The sequence below is a fragment of the Saccopteryx leptura genome, chromosome 3 (genome assembly GCF_036850995.1).
Source record: "Saccopteryx leptura isolate mSacLep1 chromosome 3, mSacLep1_pri_phased_curated, whole genome shotgun sequence".
NCBI lineage: Eukaryota > Metazoa > Chordata > Mammalia > Chiroptera > Emballonuridae > Saccopteryx > Saccopteryx leptura.
The window spans coordinates 313452837-313468802 of NC_089505.1; the positions used below are offsets into that span (position 1 = coordinate 313452837).

At 39.1% G+C, this 15966-nt stretch overlaps 1 protein-coding gene across 1 annotated transcript in view; it reads right to left on the reverse strand.

The window, feature by feature from the left end:
• The window catches only part of CLVS1 (clavesin 1), a 184411-nt gene that overhangs the window by 93670 nt on the left and 74775 nt on the right, over window positions 1-15966 (reverse strand). The window contains exon 3 of the mRNA XM_066378989.1: window positions 8685-8859. Within this exon, the coding sequence (XP_066235086.1) occupies window positions 8685-8859 (175 nt within the window). The remainder of the gene's footprint in view (window positions 1-8684; window positions 8860-15966) is intronic.

Here is a 15966-nt window from a genome sequence, read left to right on the forward strand (position 1 = left end):
GACTTCCTGAGAACAGGGACAATTTCTGTTTACATTTGTGACTGACTCAAAGTAAAGACTTAGTAACTGTTTCTTTTTTTTTTTTAAATGGACTTTATTTTTATTTATATATTTTTTAATTCTTAAAGACTTTATTCATTTTAGAGAGGAGAGGGAGAGAGAGAGAGAGAGAGAGACAGAGAGAGAGAGAGACAGAGGAGGAAGCATCAACTCCCATATGTGCCTTGACTGGGCAAGCCCAGGGTTTTGAACTGGCGACCTCAGCATTTCAGGTTGACGCTTTATCCACTGTGCCACCACAGGTCAGGCCGTGACTGTTTCTTGAATGGATGAATCAGAGCATTGGCTAGGACTATAATGCATGAGAGCCCCCAAAAGCCATTTATCAAAATATGCCGGAGATAGACTTACTTAATTGGAACTATTTTAAATGGGCCATACTCTCTGCCATCAGGATCACCAGAGTGTCATTAGCTCTAATTATCTTCCTGAGCTTAATTGATACTTAACAAGGTAGAACATTAAAGGAGATATTTTATTCCTCTAATATTTCCGTAATAACATATTGCGTGATTGAAAATTCAGAATTACAGCTTTGTGGCCTGAGAAGGTAAAAAGTAGCTTGTCTAGAGGGAAAGTGTTCTTCAAGCATACCTGGAGTGTTTGGAAAACATAATGAAACTTCTTGGCAACAAGTTTCTTTTAATCTCTCCCTAATATTCTTTAATACATAAAAAAAGTAAGGATCAATAAAAGACACTGCAAATGTTCCTGCTAAAATGAGTTCTACAGGAAGACAAAGGAAAGTTTTGACCCCACTGATCATCCAACTGCAAAGGTGTTGGGAGTAGACTGTTGGGTGATAATTAAAAGGATCACACCACATAAGTAGAAAGAAAAGTCACCTTTAGTGTCAGAGCTTGGGCAGATGACACCTATCCAGACCTAAGTCATTAACTAAGGTGAGCAGAGAGAAGGAGTTCCCTGTTCAAGGCCAGTGAATAGATGGGCAATGACTAATTTTCAGGGACCCAAACCTACAGAACCAGGGCACTGGAGAGCAATTTCATCTAAATCTGTGCATCAGAGCCACCAGAGCCCATGTATAAGTGCTGGCCTTTTCATTCTTTCAACAACACGGTGTCATTCAGTGAGCACTGACTATGGTCCAGGCAATTTTCATGTACTATTTCATTTTCACCATAAACCTATGTGGCAGTACTGTTATGACACCACATTTTACAGAGACAAAACTGAAACCTAGAGAGATAAATGACCTACTTAGGTCTTTCATTGGCAGAGCCTGGCATGAAATCACAAATACTTGACTAGGCTGTTACCCACACCAAACTGTGGTTGTATCAGCAGCACTAGCAGCACCTGGGAACATTTTTGAAGGGTGAGCTAATGGCCTCTGTTCTAGGTCAATGGAGTCATAAAACCTGGGGTGGGGGTTGCAGCAAGTCCTCTAGGGGAGCCTGACAAATTTAGGGTTGCAATCCATCACATTATATTGCAACACCATGTGTTAGAATGGTGCTTCCCCAAACTTCAGCGTGCATACAAATTACTTGGAGAACTCCTTGAAATGCAGGTTCTGATTGAGTAGCTCTGGGCGAGGCCCTGAGAGTCTTCATTTCTAACCAGCTCCCAGGGATGCTCATATTGCTTGTTTGAGGACTACTCTATGCCTAATTAAAATCCCAGAATTTATGTATCAGGAAGCTGGTATGGCTTTGTTGTCTGCTGTAATCTTGTTTAGAAGACCCACATTTTATGTTGAATGAGTGAATACACCAGAAGTCAGTTTGTCTGCCTATCTGAGTTATGGACTATTGATTTGATGTGAATCCACGACTAACTTGACATGCACCTACCCAACCTGCCTCTTCAAATTTCTAATCACACTATCCATACTATCCATTTACACCCAGGAACTGTCAGGTTGCCCACTGACTTGACAGGCTTTTTACTGTTCTAACCTTTTGAGTAACTATGGCACTTTGAATTCCCCAAGGGCAAGTGAAGATACCATATGTTTGGGGAAAAGGTTGAAGAAGTAGGATGTCAAAAGGAGGCTAGAGAGAACAGACAGCAGTATGAACAAGTGTAATAAAAAGGGCCACTTAGAGTATGGATGATCCACTGTTGGCTAAGACTTTGACCATTGCTCCAAACCCCCCTCTGCCCTTGGGTTAAGAGTTGGGAAATCAATTGACTGCCCTTTCCACTAGCTTGGCTTAAAGCTGTTGGAAGAATTTGAATAGAAACTGAAATAGATATATTTAACAACAACAAAAATGGCCATGTAAGAAAACCTTGAAAGGAGGCTTGAGATGATAAAGCGATTGGCCAGAGAAAAACATGAGCACAGAAATGAGCAGTGGAGGTTGGCAGGGGGCAAGACTGCTGTCTGGATCTCCTCTAGTGAGTGAAAAGAAAGCTTCTCTAAACCTTTAACAAATGCCTTCATCCTAAAAGGAAAGTATTTTATAACAAGTTTATAGGACACACTGCTATAGCTCTTCTTAAATAAAACACTTCAGCACAGTAAGCTCTGTAAGTAGGTGGATTGGCTGAACATGGAGAAATTATTATAGTGGTTAGGCTGCAATGATTTCTATGAAATAATTCCAAATGTTGATTTTGGAAACATTACAAAACTCAAGAGCAAAACTTCATTGTGTTTCTCATTCCACCAGAATTCCCCAGCAGAACTGAGACGAACACTGTGCTGTATTAAGTTGGTGGCATGAATATTACTTTTAGTTTGATTAAAATTTAACAAGTTGTAATGAAGAGATACAACAGCTCTTTTAGGCATTATTGACCACATTTAAGAAATCAAACAGCAGAGTAAAAGAAAATGACTTACAGGCATTCTCAAAATTAGTTCTTAACTAGAATCCTTTGAACTCACGTTCATAGAATATTTATGAAACTAGGGCAACTTAATATTCTAAACAATGACATTTCCTCAAAGCATTGCCCTGAAAGGAGGAATATTAGAATTTTATGACTAGCTGATACTGGTATCTTTTGATCTAAAAATCTGATATCCTGTAAAGAGTAGTCTTTTGTATGATTACTATTATATCTCATTAATTCAACCTGTGAAAGTGAATAACCAAAGTTCTATGCACATGCCATCTTTTGATGATTGTTGTCAGATGCAGTATAATTGACTTTTGAAAAATTAAAATTAATTTTTGAATGGTTGTAGGTTCATAAAAAAACTGAGAGGAAGTTGCAGAGATTTCCCATAAACCCTCTGTTCCCACACATGTATTGCTTCTGCCATTAGCAACATATCCCACCAGAGGGGCACATTTATTATAGTTGATAAACCCTTATTGATAAATCATAATCACCCAAAGTCCATAGTTTACATTAAGGCTCACTCTTGCTGTTGTATATTCTAGGGGTTTAGATAAATATATGATGACATGTATCCACATTATAGTATTATACATCCTCTGAGCTGCACCTGTTCATCCCTCCCTGCCCCCACCCTCACTCCCTGGCAACCACTCATCCTTTTATTGTCTCCACAGTTTTACTTTTTTCAAAATGTTACATAGTTGGAATTATATACAAGTAGCCTTTACAAATTGACTTCTTTCAGTTAACAATATGCATTTAAGTCTCCTTTGTGACTTTTCATGGTTTGATAGTACTTTCTTCTATGAGCTGAGTAATATTCCATTGTCTGGATGTTCCATAATTTACCTATTCACCTACTGAAAGATACCTCTGCTGCTTCCAAGTTTTGGAAATTATGAATAAAATTGCTAAAAACATTCATGTGCACATAAATTTTTTTAAAAAAATTTATCAAGGCCCTGGCCACTTGGCTCAGTGGTAGAGCATCCACCCAGTATGTGGACATCCTGGGGTCAATTCCCAGTCAGAGCACACAGGAGAAGCACACATCTGCTTCTCCATCCCTCACCCTCTCGCTTTCTCTCTCTCTCTCTTCCTCTCCAACAGCTATGACTTGATTGGAGCTACTTGGCCCTGGCTGCTGCGGATGGCTCCATGGCCTCTACCTCAGGTACTAAAAAGAGCTCAGTTGCTAAACAACAGAGCAATGCCCCAGATGGGTAGAGCATCGCCCCCTAGTGGGTTTGCCAGGTGGATCCCAGAGAGGTCACATCTGCTTCCCCTCTTCTCACTAAAAAAGAAAAATTATTGAATTTACTGGGATGACATTAGTTAATAAAATTATATAGTTTTTAGGTGTAGATTTCTGTAATACATCATCTGCATATTGCATTGTGTGTTCACCACCATAAGTCAAAAAATTTACCTCCTCTAGGTAAATACCAAGGAGCAAGATTGCTGAATCATAAGGTAAAAGTATGTTTTCTAAGATACTACCAAACTGTCTTCCAAAGTAGCTGTACCATTTTGCATTCCCACCAGCAATGCATGTGAGAGTTGCTCTTGCTTTACATCCTTGCCAAAATTTAAGATTGCCAGTGTTCCAGATTTTGGCCATTCAGCTATGTAGTAATATTTTATTGTTGTTTTAATTTGCATTTCCCTGATGACACATGGTGTGAAGTATATTTTTGTATCCTTATTTGCCTTCTTTGGTGAGGTGTCTGTTCAGGTCAAATTTTTAAATTGGGTTATTTGTTTCCTTATTGTTGAGTTTTAAGAGATCATGTATTTTGAATAATAGTCCTTTATCAGATGTGTCTTTTGAAATATTTTCTCCCATTTAGTGGCATTTCTGCTCATTCTATTGACATTGTATTTTGCAAAGCAGAGATTTTTAATTTTAATGAACTTCAGTTTTTTAATTATTTTTCCATGGGCTTTGTTTTCAGTGTTGTATCTAAACAGTCATTACCATATTCAAGATAACAAAAATTTTCTCCTATGTTATTTTTTAGAAGTTTTATAATTTTTCATTTAGGTCTGTGATCCACTTTGAGTTAATTTTTGTGAAGAGTGTAAGGTCTGCATCTAGATTCTGTTTTGGGGATTTTTTAATGTGATTATTTAATTGTTCTAGCACCATTTGTTGATAAGATGGTTCCAGTACCATCTTTCCTACATTGTATTGCCTTTGCTCCTTTATCAAAGGTCAGTTGAATAAATATAATTACCTTTTGAAGCATAGAAATACAACAGGTAGATATAAATAGAAAGCTTTCGCCAAGTTGCTAGCCCAGTGCCCATTAGCTCTATGTTACCTGGGGTAAATTTGTTTTTAAGTTAGACGTCCTGATTTATTACATTACATTACAGGATATTCCAAATATCTATTACTTATTTGCAATAGATACTCCAGATGCAGTCAGGTCTCCTTCAGATTGGAGAATTTATTCCCAGGAGGCGTGGGTGCTACTGGGGGGAAATTCTCAAATAACAGTGTCCTCTGGGGACTCAAGCTGAAGAGAGCCACTTTGCCCAAACTCATAGCCACTTCCCAGGGCTATGATAATATAAAGCCCAGTCCCTTGGCCTCAATCAGGGACATTCTGAAGGATCATCTCAGCCTCAGAATGCATTAAAAATGACTGAGTCCCACCTTAACTTCTGCTGCCAAACTTTCTTCCATAGCTTCTTTCTACAAATGTTGACCCCAAGAATACTCCCTAATAAATCTCCTGCATATTGTTCTCTGTGTCAGAATCTGCTTTCTGGAGCACCCTATAGTCAACAAGTAATAACTGAATGTCTCATTGGTGACTATCTTATCAAAAACTAAGAATGGGCATAACAAAGTTAAAACTAGTAGTTCTGGAAGTAGGTTGTAATGCAGGGTGCAAGAATGATCAAAAATGACCCTAACTTCTCACTGTCTGAACAGTGGTCTCCCACTCCCTTCTCCCTGCAAGAGGAGTTGTATGAGTTGCTGGAGGAGGAACTGTCATATCCCAAGTGCCCAAATTCTATGGGGGTTGAGCAGCAGATAATTTTAGATGACTCTGATAAACAGCTGAAACCCCAACTAGATGGGCTAGCACAAAAGTGATCTGATGATTTCTGCTGACAACACTACTTGCCTATGTCTACTGTACAAATGTAGGACACCAGAGAGCAAGTTTCCTTTATTGGAACACAGGATCTCCCTGTCCTTCAATCTCCTGCATGTCTGGCAGACACCCTCACCCCCTCTGGTCCCCCTGAGGATGCAGAGGAGGGAGGAGAGCAACGGCATCTCTTCTCTCACTGCCACTGTACAGCTTTCTCTTTCTCCACTGGTCAGTGCCTTCACTCATGCCAGTGGGGTTGTGGAATTCATATTGGGCCTTCATGGTTGACAAACAGGGACCTAGATGAGAGCCTACAAAGCCATATATTCTGCTTAGTACCAAGTACAACTTTTTTTGAAGTGTTAGAAGGGGTTGATGGCTACACTAGAATAGAAACTATCCCTGCAATGAAAAAGCCACTGGGAGAGCCAATGGAGTGGTGACCTTGGAGTCTGAATGTCCCTAACGCCCAAGAGAGAATAGCCTGATTTGAGAAATTACCAGAAGCTGGTCGCTGCAGTGACCCTGAGCACTTCTTCATAGTTGCCAAAACAACAAATTAAATAGTATAGGGAGGCCCTTCCTAGATGGAGAAGTTGTATCCAGGTCACCCTCCCCTGAGACAGTTAGCTTTCTTCCCCAGGCAGGAGCAACTGAACCTTTCTAAGTGTCCCCAGGTCTCCAGGGCTTGAGCAGTTCATAGAAAAAGCTGTAGCCTCACCCAGAGAGCTTGACTCAAGGATGGCCCAATGCTTCCCCATCTTCAAGGTAAATTATACTTGCCTTATAGAAGGGAAGGGGGGAAAAGGGGGCCAAAGCCATTGCTGTGTGAGATGATGGAAGGATATGCATTTTCTTGGCTGGAACCCTGGCCTCATACATCTCCCTTCTCCCAGTAGGAGCTACGTCCTAACCAGAGCTATAGGACATTGCAGAGTTTATCCCTGATCCTGGTACATGACAAGTGAAGGCTCAGAGGGGACCCACTTTGCCCCACAAAAGGTCATTTAGTATTTCTCATAAAAAAAGTTAATAAGCTTCTGCCTAGTTTTACCTTTTAAATTGCACTCCCATGCATTAACACAGTAAGACCCACATCAGCCCAGTGAATTTGGCAAGGGACACATTACATAATTCAACATGTTTTTCAGAAAGCAAAATTAGAACACAAGGTTGGATAAAGGACATTTTCTTATTTAATTTATGAAAAATACTATAAATACTGAGAACTTGAGTTAAAGCTACTTATACATGTAATACATTATCTTCTTTTTGTTTTTAAAGATAAAATTAAATAAAACTTGTACTCCTACAGAAAATCCTGGAAAGATGGTCAGCATAAGTATAGGGTATGAAATAAACCTTGTAGCTTACTTTAAAACTCCCTTTGATAGTTTTAAGGAGATTGAGTGTTCAGAGGCTTTAGATGAGAGGAGGCTGAGGAAAGGAATTCAAGTTAAGAGAGAGCAACTGATAGTAAAGAATATACGAGCCTATGACTGGGAGTTGTAAGGTGAGGCAGGGCACCCCATGTGGTCCAGAGTGCCTCTGATTTACTGCACGATGTAGCCACCCAGAACAGCTGGGCACCTCTGGAACTGTGGCTAGTTGTTCCTCCTCTTCCGAAATGCCTGCTCCACTTCTCTTCCCCTTGAAGTCCGTAACCATTTCAATCAAATAAGATCCATTCAGTGAACACATGTTTATCATAAACCCACTAGGTCTTTGCTGGGGGCCAAATAAGAATAAGCCCCAGTTTAAGAAACAGACCCACTAATTGCTTCTCTCACTAGAGTATGATGGGTGATTGCAATGGGATTTCTTGTCTTGCACTTCGAAACACATGAGTAGTGATTGCTTTATCTGAGAATTAGCAAATCATTTACTACCTATATAGCTGCATGTAACTGCTGTTTATGGGGAAGGGAATTCACCCCATTGGGTGAGTCTTACCACAAAATTAAGAAGGGACATGAGATTTATTCATGCTGATTCTGAAACTCCCTGAACCGTGCCTTCACTTTTGTTCTATAGTAATGTGTCAGCGCGAAGCTAAGCAGTATTGCTTCCCTGAGTTTGTTGCTTTTCATAGACTCATGGGTCCTTAAAAGCAGAAGGGAGCCCAGAGACTGACTACGGCAACCTCCACACAGCACAGAAAACTCTTCCCCAAAGGTTTGACACTGTTCACACAAACAGGAAGTTGAGTTTAATTTGTATCTGTTGTTTGCACTGTATGGATTTACTCTAATACAAACATTGCAGCACATTGTATTCTGGGAAGTGAGTACCCACGGGGCTTTCCAAGTTACGAAGATACTTCTAGAAACCCTGGAAAGCTCCCATGCTACCTCTATGTAGGACAGGCTCATAAAGTGGGTATTTTCTAGTTTTAATTTTTATAAGCTCTCAGATGAATTAGGCTAAATATCTCTGAGCTTTATTCATAATTGCTACAGTAGGTAATTTGTGCCTGCGGTAACAGTAATTTAGAGTTATTAATGCAAGTGAAGCCTAATTAGGAAAAAAAAAGCAAACATGTAAATTCAGGCTGATGTAAAAACACAGAATATCATGGATAACTTTAATCTGTTTTCCTTTCCACTCTAAAAGGCAAATATTACTTTGGTTGCAATAAGAAAGAAAAACAACATTGCCATACATAGTCTCATACTGTACATTAATGGAACGTACCTGCAACCCTTCGATGGCCAGTTTGAGAATGGAAGGGGTCAGTTTGGAGGCTTGTTTGAAGGAAAAATTACTCCAGTCTATAATTAAAAGGAACCCATTGATCTGAAGCTCTGGATCTTCAATAAGGACTTCCAATGACAGCAGGATGGCCCGGAGGATGTCTGTGAAGGAGTTCCTGCAGCCAGAGCAGAAAGGAGGAGCTGTGTGTGAATATGAGTAGGTGGTAGCACTTTGCTCTGAGGCGTGGGCCTCCTCACTCCACAGCTTTGTGAGTGGGGAAGGCACTGCTTACTGCAACGTAACATCGGTGTTCTGTACCCAAAGCAACTGAAAATGCATTTGCTAAACTTCACAGAAAAAGTGCTCCAAGACTCACAAGACAGAAAGCTCCCTTTGATCTGACTACACCAGGACCCTGAACTTTAAAGGGCATCTGCCTTGTTTCTAGGGGTCTCTGCACTCTGCCTCCACTACATCTCTGATGGCCTTCCATTGAAATGCATCCCTTACCCCTCTCTTTCCCTGGACAGAGCTCTCATCTTATTTAGAGCAGGGACTGGACTGTAATCATAGTCATGTCCCAGTACCTAACTACTCAATGAATCATTGCTGAACAAATGAGATGAGACCTTAATCAGAGGTGCTTGTTTTGATTAAACATCTTATTCCTTTCGTTTGTTTAAAATCTTGCTAAAAGTGTAAAACCAAGCTATTTTTCAGCTTCAATTCACGGGAAGAGAAAAAATAATCATGAAGAATAGCTTATTTTCATTGAAGATTTACAGAGTGTGATTCAGAAAGGAAATTGCTTTGAGTACATCAGTAACTATGACAACAGGCAGACCTGAATACAAACTAGAGTGACAGTTCTCCAGTGGTGTAGTGTTCCTTCACATCATATATCCCCCACTCACCAGCTGGATTTTATTTTAAATAATTTTCAGACATGAAGAAATGATGGCATATTCACTCTTCTCTTGTCAACAAATTATTAGAACTATAAATTTAAGATCTTAGAGAACTTGGTGTCTGTTTATTTGGTAAGTAGAAAAATATATCCTTGGATAGCAAGTGATAGCAAAATCTGTTACTTTTTTCAGGCTGTCATTAAAATCAGAAACAGCGTCCTCTTGTAAAATCAGTGTGAAAAGATCAGGTTCCTGAGCATTTAAATCTGGTTCGAATTCTAATCAGGTTTGGTGATTCCAGATTTAAAATCAGGAAATCTGTGATTGAGCTGTAAACCAGTGAAAATGTACTGAAAGCTTATTATAAGCTTGGTGTGGTATATCATACTTGAACTTATTAAAAATAACACATTGTATTTCTACTTTCAGAGAGCCCTTAATTTCGTTGGGATGGGGTAGGAGATTAGCAAGATAAATCAAAAGGGATCAATACAGTTTAAGTAGTCAGGGATGAAGGTTTGGGATAAGCTTCAAAAGACAGATAGGATTTTGATGGATCAGTGGGAGAAGGAAGAGCAAGACATTTTAGAAATGACACAAGTGCAAAATAAAAATATCAACTCATTCTGTTTCTGTTCAGTTTTTTAGTAAAAATTTCTTCATTATATCATGTTAAATTTTTCCTCCCTTAAATGTACCCATTGGGTGTGGTTCTGATGAAAGAAAAAAACTTCAGATCTTTTCATAGCATATACTTTTAATTATCTAAACACAGTGATCATGGCACCCCATATAATCTCTATGTTAAAAAAATTATTAATAACTTTAACCACTTTTTTGTGACAGAGACAGTGAGAGAGGGAGAGATAGGGACAGACAGACAGGAAGGGAGAGAGATAAGAAGCATCAATTCTTTGTTGCGATTCCTTAGCTGTTCATTGATTGCTTTTTCATATGTGCCTTGATGGGGGGGCGGTGGGGGCTACAGCTGAGCCAGTGATCCCTTGCTCAAGCCAGCGACCTTGGGTTCAAGCCAGCAATCTTGGGCACAAGCCAGCGACCTTGGGCTTCAAGCCAGCAACCTTTGGGCTCAAGCCAGTGACCATGGGGTCATGTCTATGATTCCATGCTCAAGCCAGTGACCTACACTCAAGTTGGTAAGCCCATGCTCAAGCCGGGGATCTCAGGGTTTCGAACGTGGGTCCTCTGCGTCCCAGTCCGATGCTCTATCCACTGCACCACTGCCTGGTCAGGCAAAAACTTTAACTATTTATCTTAGGAAATAGCTGTAATACTCTTCTCATTTTTTTTTTCTTGAGAGAGAGACAGAAAGGGAAAGAGAGGGAGAGAAGCATCAACTCGTAGTTGTTTTCACTTTAGTTGTACATTGATTGCTTCCAAGAGAGGGAGGAAAGAGAGAGTGAGACGAATCAACTCATAGCTGCTTTCACTTTAGTTGTACATTGAGCTTCTCATACGTGCCTTGACTGGGTTGTGCCCGTGTCCCCTTAATCAAGCTAGCAACCTTGGGCTTTTCCTGCCGGCAACCTTTGGGCTCAAGCTGGTGAGCTCTGGCATCATATTGATGATCTTTCACTTAAGCCAGCAACCCCATGCTGACAAGCCCACGTGCAGAACCATCGACTTTGGTTTTTGAACCAGTAACTTTAGCATTCAGGTAAACACTTTATCCACTGTGCCACCACTGGGCAGGCTATTGTTTTCTTTCAGGTACATTCTCTTTAAGTTTTAAGGATGTAAAGTTCCTATTAATGTAGAATAAAATTTTCATTAGGTTTTTCTTTGTTTTGCATTCATAGCAAACATAATCTAAATACCAAAATTTATTTTAGAAATGCAGCTTTGTATTAGAAAAAGAAACAAAAAAACCCCATTGATTTAACTGGAGCAAATGACCAAAGATTATGAGTTGAAGCAATTCCAAATGGAAAAATGGAAATAGCCAATGGTAAACTAGAAATGACTATTAGAGAGTTAGAAAGCCTTATCTTGGATTTAGAAAGCCTTATCTTGGATAAGCTTTCTTAAGAAGAGCACACACATAGAAAAATTCATGGCTGAAAGGCCAAGCCTTAGCTAAAGCCTACATATAGTACAGAGGTTAATGAAGGAAGAATTGAGGAAATAAAATGTGAAAGGATCACTGTATTTAAAGAAATAAGTATATGATAAATTGCATTAACCCATTACTGACGCTAATTATTTACTTATCTGAGCATCCACGCACTAGCTATCTGTTAACCTCATTATCAATAGAGTATATTTCCCGCCCCATGTCCATGTGACTTGATTTAACTGATGGCATGTGACAGAAATGACAGTGTGCCAATTCTGAATCTAGCTCTTATAGACCTCAGATGTTACCAATTGTTCTCTTGTCTTGTGCCATTGCCATGGTAAAAACATGCTATAGCTATCATGCATTGAAGAGAAGGATAAGAAAGAGACCAGTAACTTCCCAGCCAACTAGCAGATCTTCATAAGAAGAAGAGCCACCCAGCTGAACCCAGCCTAGATAAATTCCAACTGGCCCACAGGTTTGTAAGGAGTAATAAATTATTGCCTTTTTAAGCCACTGAGTTTGGAGATAGTTTGTTACACAGAAACAACTATCTAATACCAGAGGGTAGAAAACCAAGTCAAATACAACAGAATACTTAGGAAAATAAGGAAGGATAAAGGGCCATTGTATTTGGTAACAAGAAAATCTTTGGAAAAATTTGAAACAGCACTTTTAATTGAATGGTGAAGATGAAAATCATTGATTACAAAAATTTTTAGCAAATCACTTAATCATTATTTCATTTTTTTTCCTGTATAAATGAAAGATAGCATCTCTTCCCATCACATATCCACTCATATACATTCCCAAGAGAAAACGTTAAATTCTGCCTGGAAACTGCATTTTCAAGACCAAAACCTTATTACAGGATAGGTATTGGCAGTGAATAAAGTGTTATAATCATGGGATGATCCCTGGAGAAAAGTAAAAGGATTCTGGACTTCATTATAGTTTCTAAATATTCAAATGCTTCACTTTTCCAAAGGAACTTGGTGGGCAGGAAAAAGGTGAATGGAATGTGCGGAAAATGGGAAATTCCAACTTCCTCTGCAAAATATTAACTTTATACTAATTAGGACTTACTAATAGTTTATTTACCAGAGGTTTATTATTTTACATTCAGAAACTAGAACTCATACATAGTGACTTATTTGTAGGTTCCATTGTTCTTTATATGAATTGACTACTCAATATCTCCTCCTAAGCCTTTAAAATCTAAGTCAGCAGTGTAAAATAAAACAGATGCAAAATAATGGAAAATAATGTATACTTTTGCACTGGAACATATTTATGTTTCAGGAAGTGACTTCTTCGTACTTTAAATTTCTAGTGAAGAATCTCGAACCTATATCCCAGAACTAGACTCACACAAGAAATAAAAAAGCTAAGCATAATCGGATAACTACATACAGATAAAATGTGGTTATCAGTGACACTATTTCTTAGGAAAAGCAGTGGGAAGCCTTGTAGTCAATTCTGAAATCACAAAGCTTATTCCTATGCTACTTTCAACAGCAAGAAGTCTGTTAAAATTAGTAGCTAAATTTTTGGATAGTCCTAGCTTACAACCTTTTAGCTTTATATTTAATATCTAGAGGCATATAAATTCTTCTTGGGAATTTTTTAAGGTTCTCCTTAGACAAGTGGTTTTGCAGCTAGTTTGCCACCAAATATTTATTCAAAAACATTACATCTGGGCATGCTTCTTTACCCCTTTATCTCATCTAAAGCTTCTCCTAAAGTTAATTGCTAAGATAGCCATGGCATGGCTTTCACAGTTACTGAGTGCTTGGCATGGCTTTCACAGTTACTGAGTGCTTGGCATGGCTTTCACAGTTACTGAGTGCTTTGCCTCTCATCAGATAATGGTGCCCTTGCCAAGGTGAAGAGGAGCACATGGTCTGTCCGCAACTCCTCTGATGCATTCTGGCTTCTGGACATGGGATGAGCCCTCTTTTGGTAAAGTGACAAAAGGGCTTGTACTCAAGGGTTTGACATCTGGCTCTGCCACTCACCAAGCATACAACCTCAGGTAGAAGACTGAAGTTCATTGAGGGGTAATTACCTGTTCCTCCATATAGGGGGTTGTTGCAACAGTTATGCAAAATGATATGTGTGAAGGAGTTTTGTGAATTGTAAAACATACTCCAACTGGAGAAAAAATTTGCACTTGCACGGATTATAGGTCTACCCATCGTGGCTGCAGTTATTCATGGTAGTACTGGCAGCAGGGCAATAGAAAATGTGCAAAATTTTGTTCAGGTAAACCTATTTTCTCCTCTTCCAAGGCAGAGGGTCTTATAAAAGGTCTGGAATAGAAATTTTGGTGACATAGTTTCCTAAATGGATTCTAATAATTCCTATGTGAATCATGTTTTAGCTGGATGGTCTTCCATGCATCATTGTGCAAGTAAGCAAATGAATCCATACTTCTCAATGGGGAATCCAGAAAAAGTAAAAAACAAAACAAGAAACATTTGTGTTTTTAAAATATTAGATGCAAGGAAGATGCTAATAAAAATGGTTAGCTTATGGCCTGACCAGGTGGTGGCACAGTGGATAAAGCATTGGACTGGGATACTGAGGACCCAGGTTCGAGACCTCGAGATGACCAGCTTGAGCGCAGGCTCTTCTGGTTTGAGCAAAAGCTCACCAGCTTGGACCCAAGGTTGCTGGCTCGAGCAAGGGGTTACTTAGTCTGCTGAAGGCCCATGGTCAAGGCACATATGAGAAAGCAATTAATGAACAACTAAGGTGTGGCAATGCGCAACAAAAAACTAATGATTGATGCTTCTCATCTCTCCATTCCTATCTGTCTGTCCCTGTCTATCCCTCTCTCTGACTCTCTCTCTGTCTCTGTAAAAAAAAAAAAGGTTAGCTTATGCCTGACCAGGCAATGGCACAGTGGATAGAGCATTGAACTGGGACACACAGGACCCATGTTCAAAACCTCGAGGTCGCCTGCTTGAGCATGGGCTCATCAGCTTGAGCACAGCATCATAGACATGACCTCATGGTCGCTAGCTTGAGCCCAAAGGTCGCTGGCTTGAAGCCCAAGGTTGCTGGTTTGAGCCCAAGGTTGCTGGCTTGAGCAAGAGGTCACTTTCTCTGCTGTAGATCCCTATCGAGGCACATAAAGGAAAGCAATCACTGAACAACTAAGGTGCTATAACGAAGAATTGATGCTTCTCATCTCTCTCCCTTCTTGTCTGTCCCTATCTGTCCCTCTCTCTGGCTCTCTCTCTGTATATTGTCAAAAAAAATAATTAGCCTTGCTGTAATAGAATTAATATTTGCAAGAGCTTAATATTAAATTTACTACCTTGAATATTAGCTAGAAAGTCAAATTAGACAATTGCTTTTTCAGCAGGGATGATCCCCAAGAAAACAGAAGCCTGGGATTTAACTCTGCTTCACATGGTTTGATAGGCTCATAATCTTAAGATGAGAGAGAAAGGAAAAAAAGAAAGAAAGAATGAATAAAAAAAAGAAAGAAAGGAAACCTTTCAATTAATTTTTCATTTCTATTAATTTTATCCTAATCTGGTTTGTAAAGAAAACTTGGATTCATGTTAACATAAGAATATACTTCCTTATAACAGCAGAATAAATGAGCTGCCTGATTTATTATTAGTTGTCATATAAGAATATCTGGCTCTCAGTGCCTCAGCATTAGATAAAATGAATAATGTATTTGAAACTATTCAAATATCTTAAAACATGCAAAGCCTTATGTGTGGAGATTTAGACAAAGAGCAAGTTGTAGCATATCATCCTCTTTCTGAACTTTGGTTCAGTTCAGGTCACTGAATCACAACTGAAATGGTGTACATTTTAAAAAACAAGTACAGTCATTTTAAATGTTTGTCTATCTCTATCTTTTATAGCAACAATATATGGAAAGAATATGGGACAATCATTCTCAGACTCAACCTACATTCAACTCAACCATACACTTACTGAGGACAGAACACAAAGGTAATGCTCTTGAACAATGCCCTGATTTTGAACTAGACTAGAGAAAATAGCAGGACAACGTTTTCTCACTCAAGTAAAGCATAAAGATAAGAGGCTGTGTCTCTCTAGACCAATCCTGACAGGCTTACCCATCTCTAGATATAAACACAAGAACACAAAGTATTTGTATCCACCATTCAAAATGACACAGAAACTAAAGCTCTCAAATTTCAATTTGCCAGAGTCTTTCTTGATTGTATATCTGTGGTAAACAAGAATATAATGTATGTGTGTGAGCATATGCAATAATTCACCATTTAGAGTTTCCTCCATT